This window comes from Canis lupus, chromosome X, assembly GCF_011100685.1.
Source record: "Canis lupus familiaris isolate Mischka breed German Shepherd chromosome X, alternate assembly UU_Cfam_GSD_1.0, whole genome shotgun sequence".
NCBI lineage: Eukaryota > Metazoa > Chordata > Mammalia > Carnivora > Canidae > Canis > Canis lupus.
In genome coordinates, this window is record NC_049260.1 from 88,140,785 (window position 1) to 88,155,643 (window position 14,859).

The 14,859-nt window shown below is 33.8% G+C and overlaps 1 protein-coding gene across 1 annotated transcript in view; it reads left to right on the top strand.

Annotated features, from left to right (window-relative positions):
- HTR2C (5-hydroxytryptamine receptor 2C) overlaps positions 1-14,859 on the top strand; it is a 165,327-nt gene that overhangs the window by 738 nt on the left and 149,730 nt on the right. The window contains 1 exon segment of the mRNA NM_001006648.1: positions 4,346-4,659. Coding sequence (NP_001006649.1) covers positions 4,346-4,659 — 314 coding nt within the window.

The following is a 14,859-nucleotide window of genomic DNA, read 5'->3' on the forward strand; positions in this document are numbered from 1 at the left end:
GTTACATTTGAGAAGCCCTGAATCACCTTGTTTCTACAGTCTCCTCTGTGATTCCTGTAAAAAAGCTCACCCAGGAAAAAGTTTATGGAGTAGTATAAAGTACACCAACACTGGATCGTTCGCAATATGCAATATGCTCCACTATAGCCCGTCTTGGATGTCATTATACATTGTGGGAATAATAATCTCGATGATGTGTGATTCCAAGAGAACAAGAACAGACAGGAAAAGGAAAGGATGAAGGGCAGAGAAGGGACACCTGGGTGGCTTAGTCAATTAAGCAACTGACCCTTAATTTTGGCTCAGGTCATGATCTCAGGGTCTTGGGATCCAGCCCTACATTGGATGGATGGTAATCCATCTCTTCTAAAAATGCCCTTGTCATATGCCTGCAAAAACACAGTACATTTAAAATGTACAGAGTTTTAAATCAACTTATCATTTTGTTTATCTCCTAAGAATATAAAATTATCTGTTCATTAAACATTTAGTAGCAATGAATAAATTGGTTGAATTGTTCAGAGAGAAATTGTGGGTTTTGTGTACATATTTTATGAGACTTCCGTGGGCTTAATAACAATTAATTTAGGCTTTAGGAGCAAGACTGAAATTATTCTTCTTTTGTAGAAGGACTGTATATATTCCACCGAGCATGTAAATATTAGTAGCTAGGTTAAATTATAATGTAGCCAATTCTCCATTACAAAACTATAGAAAATAGGATTGAACTTTAATAAAAATTGTGATGGCACTTTGCCCATAGAATACTTTGCCCATACTTTGCCCAATAGGAATTTATTAAATTCAATTGAGTTGAAACCAGGAAACTGAAGTAAATACTCTTTCAGTATCTTCTCAGTAACATGATTTTATAATTCACAATAGATATATTTAGATTCTATAAGCTTCCCCATTAGTTTAGTATTTGTCTCATGGACTCTCATGAAAATTAAAAGTATATCTGGCCAGCAGAGATAGCAAGATAACCACTTGAAGTGTTTCCCTACCCCATAATAAGACACTCAAATTTTAAAACTGATAATTGTCCAATAGAGTTTCATGTATTTTTTTACATATGATTTTATCCTGCATTCCTCTATCATTTTTAAAGATTTTAAAAATGTATTTATTAGAAAGAGCACGAGTGGTGAGGAGGCGCAAAGGGAGAGGAGCCCAACATGGGTCTTGATCCCAGGACCCTGAGATCATGACCTGAGCCAAAGGCAGTTTCTTAAGGGACTGAGCCACCCAGGCACCCCCTATCATTTTTAGAGAAATATAAAAGGACTTTGATGTTTTCACAACTTTCTTAGAAAATTGAAGCTGGAGGACTCCTGGTTGGTTCAGTCAGTTAAGTGTCTGCTCTTGGTTCAGGTAATGATCCCTGGGTCCTGGGATTGAGTTGCATAGGGCTCCCTACTCAGTTGGGAGTCTGTTTCTCCCTCTGCCCTTCCCCCACTCCTACACTCGCTGGCTCGTGCTCACAATCTCTTGTGAGCTTCTCCCTCTACCTATGTCTCCACCTCTCTCTGTGTGTCTCTCATGAATAAATAAAATATTTTAAGAAAAAGAAAATTGAAGTTGGATGCATATTCTGTTAGGACCTTATTCTCTAGGTTTAAGAATAAATATATTTGTGGTTCTATAACTGACAGTTGAAGATGCAACATTTTACTATGAGCATAAACTCTTGTGGGACTACCTGAGATAATCATCAGCTAATCTAAACCAGAAATTTTTTAAATGCCAGAAGGACACGTTTTTCATCGGGTAGGCCAGAAAAGACCTAGATTTAAAATTACTGTCTGAGCTTCATTTTGCATAAATAGATATCTTACTAAAATAAAATCAGAACTTAAATTCATCACCAATTGTGAAATACATGAGTCAGGATATAGTTATCATAAAATATCTTTGTTTAACTCTGAAGACAAAAAGAAGGTAAGCCCCAATATTCACTGAGGGCCTACTGTGACAAAGTTACAATTTTCAGGACTTTATATATATCATTTAGTTTTCCCAATAATCAATCACATGATAGAGATCATCCTTGCTGTACAGATAAAGAAATTGATGCTCTGAGAAGTTAAGTGACTGGTCAAAACATCATTGAGTTCATGAAGTTAGGAAATTGACCATATGCTAAATGCAACAAATATAGTGACAAAATAATCAAAGCTGAGAGCAAATAACTTGCTTCTATTTATTTGGTCTTTTATTTTAATAATTTCTACTCACATTAGTCACAGATTACTTATGACATAGATTTTTTTAATAATATATTATTTTAGCTTATTTTTTATGTTCCAGGAAATAGAACTTACTGATTATTTGATAAAAACTACTATGTATGGCACCCTGTGCATGTTGCTTAGAATATCAGGTAACTTTGACGAATAAGGAAGTTATTTTAAGCAAAATGTCTAAAATATTAGTTTTCTATCTTTTGTAGAATGAGCATGTCAAAATATTTTCATGATTTCTTCATTATCTTAAAAGATATAAAAGTATATTACCAAGATACTAAGAGAAATAATTTGTAAATACTACAGAAAGTTATTACAATATTTTACTCGAATTTTAAAATGCTAATAATTTTTCAGGACAAGTGTTCCAGTTTAAATTTAGAAAGTATAGTGTGTGTATGTATGTACATGTGTATAATATTATAAATACAATATCACTACAATAATCATAATCATCCAGTTTTACTACAGTAAATTCCTCTAATGATTGGTAATAAATGATGAATTATTCAAATCACACACATATTTTCGCTGCATAAAGGGAACATTTTTAGTTCAAAGAAAAAGTGAATAAGATCATGAAATAAAAGCATTTATAGGAGGAACTCAGACTCTGGATGTTATAATGTCATATGTTCAATCTCCCCAATTCCAGAAAAACTCTTACTTCAACAGTCTTGCAAAAAAAAAAAAATTATTCAGGACATATTCGTACAAGCAGAGAAAATTTCCTCCTTTACAAATAATAACAAGCTTTCAGAACCACTATGTATGGTATAGTTGCTGCTTAATATTTATAAAATAACTATTTATTGAACATAGACTACACAAAAAACAGTCATTCTTGGATTATAATCCTTGCTTTTAGGCAGGAAATGGTGAATATGCTTGTCTTTCTTATCTATTTTATTAATGAACATAAATGTTCATTTTGCTAGATACTTTAGGAACATACACTTAGAGAGGACACTTAATGTATGTAACCTTAATAAATCTCATATCTCCATGGGGGGAAGTTAATTTGGGATGTACAAAACATAACTATGACCACTTCTCTTACATTATTTTGCCACCTGGCCTGACATACCTACTAGTAGAGTCTACGAAAGTACCATCATGAGAAATGCACACTTTAATGACTTGAGAGATTTTGTATCCAGCACAGGAAAGGCAGCAAACCCACAGGAATTAATCATCACACAAATCAATCATTTTCTAGCCTAGAATAGGGCCCAGAAAACATAAGAAAGAAACAAGGAGAGGGTCAGATAGAAGGAAAATTTGTAGCACACATATTAATATGTATGGATCAACATAAAGTCACTTTGCAGCTGTGAGGAGGTAAGAAGAGTTCTAGAAAAAATGCATATGCACTATTGCCAAAACCCACTGTGCCTCTCCTAACATCTTGTCTGAAGTTTGTTTGATGACAACTTATTCTTTCTCAGCTTTGGATTAAAAAAGGAAATGGTCCAATTTTCTTGATCAGGGTACTGGATACTTAAAGGAAAATCTCCTTTCATTCTGTTGTCAGTTGTCTCAGAAGATACTTAGAAGAAATTAATATTTTAAAAATATAAAAATAGACCATTACAGCAAATCAAACAATACTGTGGTTTCATATTGCCTGTATAAAGTAACAGTCTAAAACATAGGCTTTGAAATCAGTGGGACCTGAATTTGGACCCTGACCTTGCCCCTTACTGGCTATGCTGCCTTGAGAAAATTACTTAACCTTTCTGAACTTCAGACTCCTCATTTGCATAATGGATATAAACCAATACTGACCTCATGAGGTTGTTGCACGTGATCAAATGAGATTATATTTATATATGTAATTTTATAATAGATATAATTTTTACTTTATATATATATATAAATAGATATATGTTTCCATAAACTAAATGCCTGACTCATAATAAGCACCCAATAAAAATATTCTTTGGGTAGAAAAAAGAAATATTGAGATTTAATTAAAGGAGTAGAAATCATGATGATGGTGATAAGGGTGGCTGAAGGAAAAGCAATTGTTTGGTATAAGCAACTAATTGGGTATAAGCCATATAATATGTACCTGATTTTTTTTTCTTAATTTTCAGTGTGCACCTAATTGGCCTACTGGTTTGGCAATGCGATATTTCTGTGAGCCCTGTTGCAGCTCTAGTAACTGACATTTTCAATACCTCCGATGGTGGACGCTTCAAATTCCCAGACGGGGTACAAAACTGGCCAGCACTTTCAATCGTCATCATCATAATCTTGACAATAGGTGGCAACATTCTCGTTATCATGGCAGTAAGCTTGGAAAAGAAACTGCACAATGCCACCAATTACTTCCTAATGTCCCTAGCCATTGCTGATATGCTAGTGGGACTACTTGTCATGCCACTGTCTCTGCTTGCAATTCTTTATGGTAAGTACAATTTTATTAGTTTTTTAATATCAGATTATATTCTAAATTTGTGTCAAGTATATAGTAAACACTCATACAGTTCATCATTTTACTGACATCATTTGAAAAATGAAGAAAAAAGCAAATTGTGTGACAGAAGAATTGGATGTGTACATCATATTTATTAAATAAATCCATAACAGAGTCTTCAAAAAACAAAAATGACATTTTATAATACATTAAAATCATACACATATACTCTATTGCTCAGTCTCACTTATAAGCAATGACAGTTGCCTTAATGTACACAATGGGACCGTGATAGAAACATGTTCTCACATCTATGTTCTGGGCGGTACACATACCTAGTTTCATCTCTTAAACAAAGAAGGAAAGTGAGGTTCATCATCTTTAATAAATACATTTTAAGTAATCTTTTTAAATGTTGGCAGATTAAATGTTTGGTATGTGATAAGCACTAAATAACAGCTATTCTTCTTTATAGAGCCTACAACTGATGTTTTTGCTTGGTTTGATCACCCCCAAGGTGATGGGGTGGGTAACAAATTACTAATTATATAAGTGCAGGGTCACTTTATCACAATAAAATTTGGGCATTCAAATCAAATCTATTGATTTTAGAGAGGTTTTTCATTTTTTTTTTCATTTTCTGCCATCCCTTTACTCTATGCCTTCCACATTTTATTTTTATTTTTTTTTTTTTTTTAAAGATTTTTATTTATTTATGAGAGAGAGAGAGAGAGAGAGAGAGGCAGAGACACAGGCAGAGGGAGAAGCAGGCTCCATGCAGGGAGCCCGATGCGGGACTCGATCCCGGGACTCCAGGATCACGCTCTGGGCCGAAGGCAGGAGCTAAACCACTGAGCCACCCAGGGATCCCCCCACATTTTATTTTTTTATTCAAGTGTAATTAGCATACAGTGTTGTATTAGTTTTAGATGTACAATATAATGATTCAACAATTCTATATATTTCTCAGTGTTCATCAAGATAATATCACTCTTACTCCTCTTCATCTATTTTATCCATCCCCTCACCACCTCCCCTCTGGCAAATACAAGCTTGTTCTCTGTATTTGAGTCTGTTTTTTAAAAAATTGTCCCTTTCTTTCTTTGTTTTGTTTAAGTTCCGCAAATGAGTGAAATCATATAGTATTTGACTTTCTCTGACTGACATCAATTAGCATTACACCCTCTAGGTCTATCCATATTGCTGCAAATTACAAGATTTCATTCTTTTTTTTGCCTAAGTAATATTCCATAGTTTAAATATACCACACTTTCTTTTTTCAGTCATCTATCAGTGGGCACTTGGGTTGCTTCCAGTAATGCTGCAATAAACATAGGGATATAGATATAGATAGATGATAGATAGATAGATAGATAGATAGATAGATAGATAGATAGATAGATATAACATAGATATAACATAGATATAACATAGATGTATGTATAGTGTTTTCATTTAGTTTCAGTGTTTTCATTTTCTCTGGCTAAATACCCAGTAGTGGAATTACTGGACCATATGACAATTCTATTTCTAATTTTAAATATAAAGAGAAAATCCGGGACCCTTGGGTGGCTCAGCAGTTGAGCGCCTGCCTTCAGCCCAGGGCGTGATCCTGGAGTCCTGGGATCTAGTCCCACATCAGGCTCCCTGCATGAAGTCTGCTTCTCCCTCTGCCTGTGTCTCTGCCCTCCCCCCCGCCTCTCTCTCTGTGTGTGTCTCTCATGAATAAATAAATAGAATCTTAAAAAAAAAAAAGAAAAAATCCTCAGGGATTTCAGGTAAAAATAAAGAATAATTTACAGGAGCAAGAGAATTCAGCTGACCTCACAATGAACAAAAATAAAGCAAAGCAATAGTGAAGCAATATTTCTCAAAAAGTTAATCATTTGTAAGACACTCCTTCAAAGGCAAATCTATAAAGAAAGAGAACAGATCACTAATTTCCAGAAATTGAAAGCAAGAGATAACTGAAAAGGGGTATTTATTTTGGTATATCTTGTGTGGTGGTTATTTCAAAATTTGAAAAACTATAAATTCTAGTGTGTAGTTTTTAAAGAGTGAATTTTACTGTATGTAAAGTATATCTTAAATTAAAAGGTAGAAAAACATACTCAAAGTTTGAAAAGAAGCTATTTACATCCAGACATGCTAGCTATCAAGACTATAAAAAGTTGAAATTCATTTTAAACTCAGATAATTTTTTTAAAAGATTTTATTTATTCATGAGAGACACACAGAGAGGCAGAGACACAGGCAGAGGAAGAAGCAGGCTCCATGCAGGGAGCCCAGTGTGGGACTTGATCCTGGGACTCCAGGATCATGCCCTGAGCCGAAGACAGATGCTCAACCTCTGAGCCACCCAGGCGTCTCTAAACTCAGAGAATTCTGAATCCATAAGCCCTTTGGAAGAAATTAAATAGTGGACGAGATTCAACTAACAAAGGAATGATTGGGAAAATTTCATCCAAAAGGCTGATGATGAACATTTAATATGGGTAATTTTAAAGCTAAGACAAAAATAAGGGCAGCCGGGTGGCTCAGTGGTTTAGCGCCTGCCTTTGGCCCAGGGTGTGATCCCGGAGACCCGGGATCGAGTCCCACATTGGGCTCCCTGCATGGAGCCTGCTTCTCTCTCTGCCTGTGTCTCTGCCTCTTTCTGTCTCTGTGTCTCTCATGAATAAATAAATAAAATCTTAAAAAAAAAAAGACAAAAAATAAAGTGGTATAAGGGTAGAAGAATAATGTTATATGTTATATAATATCTATTAGGTGTTATAAACTCTAAAAAATTAGAAGAATGCAACTAAAATTAGGAAGAAAATGGAAAAAGAAAGTAAAATAATTCTACTGATTTTCAATAAACAAAAGGTGGGAGTTAAATGATACCATAAAAAACTGGCAAACCCGAAAGTAATAGATTGAATAAGAAAATAGTGGCTTAAGGGCATTAAACATGATATAAATACAACATGATACAAATGTGATATTAAAATTAGCCACCAAAACAAAAAAAAACAAAAATTCCAACACCCCAAAAGAAATATAATTAACAAAAGAGTAAAAAAAAACAAAATCAGAGGAAGAAACACAAGAAAATATAAGATTAATGCCCTCAACATTATACCATGATGTAATATGACAGAGGAAAACAAATGTATCAGTAACAGCAATAAACTTGAATGAACCTAAAACATGATTAGAAATGAAAGATTTTTAATTCAGCTTAAAAAGAAAGGCCCAACTATATTCTGTATACAAGAGAAACTCTTAAAACCCAGTGATTCATGGTGGCTAAAAATAAAGGGATGAGCAAAAGTGCACCAAGTAAATGGAAAAAATAAGAAAATAGAAATTGTGGTTTGATATCTAACAAGATAAATTTCTAATGAAAACAGCAATGAGAGTAAAAAAGAAAGATGTTTATTTATGATAAAAGACACAATTAACAACAAAGATATAGCAGTTAAGAATATCTATGCCACTAATAATGCAGCAATGTCCTTTATAAGGCAAAAACAAAAGAACGTGGAAGGACACATTTATGAATACATTCTACTAATGGAAGATTTTAACACAACATAGTATAAGAAAAATTGGGCAAAAAAATAAAAAGGATGTAGATCTTATGGAGGTGTGTTGAGCCTTATAACCTTATCAAAGAAAGTATGCCGTCTTTGTAAGTGCATGTGGAACACTCACAAAAATTAATATACTAGGCTGCAAAGAAAATATTAGAAAAATAAAAATATTATCCAAAGTACTTTCTAATAAAAAGGCAATAACATTAGAAAAATTAACAACAAAAGTTTAAAGACCATCTCATCTTGAAGGTATAACAAATTTTTAAACAAGTCTTGATCAACAGGAGCAATGCAAACTGAAATTACAGATTTCTTTAGAAATATAACAGCATTGGGGCACGTGGGTGACTCAGTTGGTTAACCGTCTGCCTTTGGCTCAGGTCATGATCCCAGAATCCTGAGATCAATCCCTGAATCCGGCCCCCTGTTCAGCAGAGAGTCTGCTTCTCCCTCTCCCTCTGCCTCTTCCCTTCACTTGTGCTTTCTCTCTCTCACTTTCTTGCTCAGTCTCTCTCTCTCTCTCTCTCAAATACATACATACATACATACATACATACATAAATATCTTTTTTTAAAAAAGAAATATGACAGCATAAACACTGCATATCAAAATCTATACAATATACTTGAAGTAGTGAACAGTGGAAAAATCGTAGCCCTAATCACGTTTATGTAAAAATGAAAGCATACAAATGAATTAAATTTCCAGCAAAGGAACTTTGAAAAAAAAACTATAAAGTAAACCAAAAAAGCACAAAGAAGAAAAATCTAAAGAGAAAAACAGAAATTGACTACAGCATTAAAAAAACAATATACCTAATGAATAAATCAAATTCTTGCTTCTAAAAAAATTAAATAAAAAATCATCAGCTAACTTTAAATAAGGAAGAAAGCATGTATAAAATATGACAAGGAGAATAACAACTGAGGCAAAATACATTTTTTAAATTATGAGATTACTTTGTAGATTTATATGCAAATCAATTTGGAGCATTAAAAAAATAGGTAATTTCCCAAATGGAATAATCTGAGACTACCTGAATAGACCTGAAGAGACACTTCTTCAAACAAGACATACAGATGGTCGGCAGGCAAATGAAAAGATGCTCATCACTAATCATAGGAAAAATGCAAATCGAAGCTACCATGAGATTTCACCTTAAACCTGTCAGAACAGCCAGAATCAAAATTTTAGGCAAGAAATAGGGATGCCTGGGTGCCTTAGTGGTTGAGCGTCTCCCTTTGGCAGAAAGCCTGCTTCTCCCTCTGCCTATTCTCTGCCTCTCTCTCTGTGTGTTTCTCATGAATAAAGAAATAAAATCTTAAAAAAAAAAGTAGAAAAAAAAAGACACAAAATACCAAGTATTGGTGAGGATGTGGGAAAAAAGTAAGCTTCATGCACTATTGGTAAGAATGTAAATTGATGCAGCCACTATGGAAAAGAGTAGAGAGTTTCCTAAACAATTAAAAATAGAAATACCATATGAGCCAATAATTCCACTACTGGGCATTTATCCAAAGAAAACAAAAACACTAATTCAAGAAGATATATACACTCCTGTGTCTACTGCAGCATTATTTGCAATAGCCAAGACGTGGAAGCATATCTACATGTTCTTCCTAAATTAATATATCAGTTAATTCAATTCCAATAAAAATGACAAGATTTTAAAACGTTTTTTTAAAAGTATATTGTCACAAAAACATTTAACATAAGATCTCCCTCTTAAATTTTTAATTTTAATTGTACTATTGTACTGCAGGTACAATTATGTACAGCAGATACCTAGAGCTTATTCATTTTGCTTAACTGAAACTTTATGCCTGTTGATAAGTTCCTATTTTCCCTTCCCTCAATCTCCTGCAACCACCATTCTACTCTTTGATTCTATGAATTTGACTACTTTAGATACCTCATATAAGTGGAATCATGCAGTATTTGTCTTTCTGTAACTTTTTTTTTTCACTTGGCATAAGGTGCTCAAGGTTCATCTATGTTATTATACACTGCAGACTCTTATTTTAAGGTTCAATAGTATTCCATTATGCATATATATTTCTTTTTCTTTTTTTATTCATCTGTTGATGGACATTCCAGTTGTTTCTACATCTTGGCTTCTGTGAACAGTGCTGCAATAAACATGAGTGCTAATATCTCTTCAAGATTCTGATTTCAATCCTTTTGGATAATATCCAGACGTGGGATTGTTGTATTATATGATAGTTCTATTTTTAATTTTTGAGGATCCTTCATACTGTTTTCCACAGCAGCTGCACCATATTATATTTCTACCAACAGTGTGCAAGCATTCCCTTTTCTCTACATCCTTGACAACACTTGCTATTTCTTGTCTTTTTGATTAACTGTTCTGACAGGGTGAGGTGATATTTCATTTTTGTTTTGATCTGCAGTTCTCTGATGGGTGATGTTGAGCATCTTTTCATATGCATATTATACATTTGTATATCATGTTTGGTGAAATGTCTACTCAAGTGCTTTGCCCATTTTTTAATTGGATTATTACAATTTTTTTACTTGAGTTGTAAGAGTTCCTTATTATTTTGGAGGTTAACCCTTTATCAGATATAGGACTTACAAATATTTTCTCCCCCTTCATAGTTTGCCCTTTCACTCAGTGATGGCTTCTTTTGCTGTGTAGAAGATTTTTTTTATTGTGTATTCTTTTTGTTGCCTGTGATTTTGGTGTCATATCCATAGAATCATTGCCAAGACGAATGTTATGAAGGAACGCCTGGGTGGCTGAGCGGTTATGCATCTGTCTTCAGCTCAGGGTGTGATCTTGGAGTCCCAGGATTAAGCTCCCTACAAGGAATAAATAAATCTTAAGAAAAAAAAAATGAATGAATCTTGGGATCCCTGGGTGACTCAGTGGTTTAGTGCCTGCCTTTAGCCCAGGGCATGATCCCGGAGTCCCGGGATGGAATCCCACATCGGGCTCCCTGCACGGAGCCTGCTTCTCCCTCTGCCTGTGTCTTTGACTCTCTCTCTCTCTGTGTCTCTCATGAATAAATAAGTAAAATCTTTAAAAATAAATAAAAAAAGAAATTAATAGAAACTATCCTTGGGGAAGCTCAAACATTGGACTTATTAGACAAAGATTTTAAATGAACAAATTTAAATACGCTCAGATATTTAAAAATATAACAAGAAATATGGGGATCCCTGGGTGGCTCAGCGGTTTAGTCCCTGCCTTCAGCCCAGGGAGTGATCCTGGAGTCTCGGGATCGAGTCCCGCATTGGGCTCCCTGCATGGAGCCTATTTCTCCCTCTGCCTGTGTCTCTGCGTCTCTCTCTCTCTCTCTCTCTCTCTCTGTCTCTCATGAATAAATTGTTTGTTTTTTTTAAAGGATGAATGTTTTGAAGATTTTCCCCTATGCTTTCTTCTAAGAGTTTTACAGTTTGGGGTCTTATGTTTGAGTCTTTTGGATGCTTATTTTACAAGAAGCTTTTTTATGGAGTTAGATAAGTCAATATTAAAGTTCATTTACAAGATTAAACATGCAAGAATAGCCGGAAAAAAAAACTAAAAGAGAAAAGCTATCAAAGAGGACTAGCACTAGCAGATATTTAAACATATGATAAAGCCTTTGTAATTTAAAGTGTATCATTGGACCATACATAGACAAACAAGGGGAATATAGTAGAAAATCTGAAATAGACCCTAGTACAAATGGATATGTAATATATGATAAAAGTATCATTCCAAATCACTGGGAAGTGGTGTTGGCTAACAATATAGTCATTTGGAAAAACATAAAATTCGATTTTGCCACATGCCAAATACAAAAACAAACTCTAAATGGATTAGAAATCTAATTTTAAAAAATGAAACTGTACAAGTACTGGAAGAAAAGAAATGTGAAATCATCTATAATGAGGTATATGGAAAGGATTTTTAACCATGACTGAAGATTCAGATTTGGTAAAGTAGAAGATTGATATATCTGTAAAATAATAATTAGAATAATACATGGTGAAAGCACAAGTAGCAAAGTTCCAAAACAAATAACAAACTCAGAGAAAATATTTGCAATGCATATCACAGATAAAGGACTAATATCCCTAATACATAGACACTTTTTAAAAACTTAGGTAAAAAGATCCAGCACTCAATAGGACCAAAAAAAAAAAAAAAAGAGCTAAAGATAGAAGTCAGCCATTTGTGAATTTTTAACACATTTAAAAACATTGTGAATATTTGAATTATATATACACATTGATATATGCAGTCCTTAAATATATGACAGCATTAAATTTCAATCATTATAAGAGAAATGCAAAATAAATGACACTATAATACCATTTTTTACTTATCAGATTGACAAAATTAATTTTATTTTACTCAGTTTTTAATTTATTTTTAAAATTCAAGTATATTTAACATACAGTGTTATATTAATTTCAGGTGTACAACATAATGATTCAATAGTTCTATACATTACTCAGTGCTCATCGTGACATATACTCTTAATCCCCTCTACCTATTTCAACCATTCCCCCACACACACCTCCCCTCTGGTAACCACCAGTTTGTTTTCTATAGTTACATGTCTGTCCTTTTTATTTCTCTCTTTTTTCTTTGCTCATTTGTTTTGTTTCTTCCACATATGAGTGAAATTATATGGCATCCATCTTTCTCTGACTGACATTTCACTTAGTATTATATTCTCTGGATCCATCCATGTTGTTGCAAATACAAATTGGCAAAATTGCAAAAGCTTGACATGACACTGCAGCAATGCTATGGGACATAGGCGTTCTCATATATTATTTCTGGGAATGCCAGGTGGTACGGTAATTAAGGGAATTTGGCAATACTGAACAAAATTACATATGCATTTATATTGTAGCCCAACAAATCACCCTCTAAAAATTTCCCTGGATAATAAACCTCTCATAAAACAATAATATGCATGTATAATGTTATTAATATGAACATGGTCATTGCAACATATTTGAAACGACCTATGTACCCATAAAAAGAGACTAACTGAATTTACTATAGAATGTACACATAATGGAGTACCATGAAACTATTAACAGGAATAAGAAAGTTCTCTCTTAACCAATATAGAGTCATTTCCAGCATATATTATCAAGTGAAAAAGCAAAATGCAGAAGAGGATATAGAGTATACTATCTAAGAAAATGGACAAATACAAAAATATACACATATCATCTTATTTTTGTAAAAAATATATACAGAATGGTTAAACAAGAAACTAATAATGAGATTTCTTACCTTCAGGGGGACAGTAGAAACTGGATAGAAAAGTTGGGGATGGGAGAATAATACTTCTCTGAATACATGTCTTAGATAATTTTGACTTCAGAAACTGTACTAATGTTCTGTATATTAAAACAACAAAGAATGGGAGAAAACTCTAAAATAAATCATGAACAGAGTCAAATGAACTTAACTCTATTTGAAATTATTAACATAACCATACTGAGTAGAGAGCACAGGAATTACCCTAACCCGTATAGCTTTAAAGCACAATTTTTGTCCTGTATACACAATGGAAAGCTAAAGAAAAATATGAACAAATGAATTGCAATATTAGGTTTTATTTTATCAGAGGTGTACAATGGCAATTCTGAAACTACTTCCTGTGTATTCTGAGATAGAATATGCATATAAGTATGCTGAAGATAATAGAAACTAAATTTCTCACTGTTGCATAAGGAAGTTGAAAACTTGGAAAAGGAAAACAAGTAATGAATCCTGTGGTTTTGGATTAATTTTTCCTGGTATCAATATGAATTCATGGAGAAGATAGATAATAATGATAATAATAATAGTGATGATATAAATGGAGATAGAAATCAATATTTGTATATATGTGTATACTTAGAATTATTTTCTATCTCTGTTAAGAGGGCCTAACAGCAACAACACATGAGTAGCAGTAAGCACAAATGGGAATAGACAGTCCTTGGAAAAATGAGGCCCAGGGCAAGAATATTATAAGAAGACTGGAACATATTTTGAGCTAGAAAGTCAGGAAGTGCTCAAAGAATGATGAGACTATATTTAAAACACACACACACACAGAAGCAAGCTTAATGGGACCTCCCCCTCATCAAGTCTGGGAACATTTGAACATTAAGATGAATAATGAGAGCTCTGATGCCAACAAAAATAGAATAAGCCCACTAAAGACTCCCTCTTTTGCTATACTCATGTAATAATTCTGGAAAAAAATTCCAAAGCAATTGCCCAAGGACGTAGAAAAATAAACAGAAGTTGCCAGATTGGGAGGGAAAACAAAACAGAAATGGAACCTCTGTGAGAGTGAGCTTCTCATTTTTTTTCTCCCACTTTTCTCTAGCACCTCTGCCCCAAGGCCAGTCCTCAGTCACATGGTTACATGGGAGTAGTACAGGAGTGGCTAAAACTCTTATGGATACCCAATCTTTCTGAGCAGACTAACTGGCAAAAGAAGCCTCTGAGGCCAAACGTCATTCAAATATTTTTTTCTCTTCCTTTTTTTATGTGTTGGTTTTGCCAGAAGGATGGCTCTAGTCAGATGGCTGTGCTTTGGTGGTGTGAGCACTAAAATTTTGAAGAGATCCTTTCATTTCTGG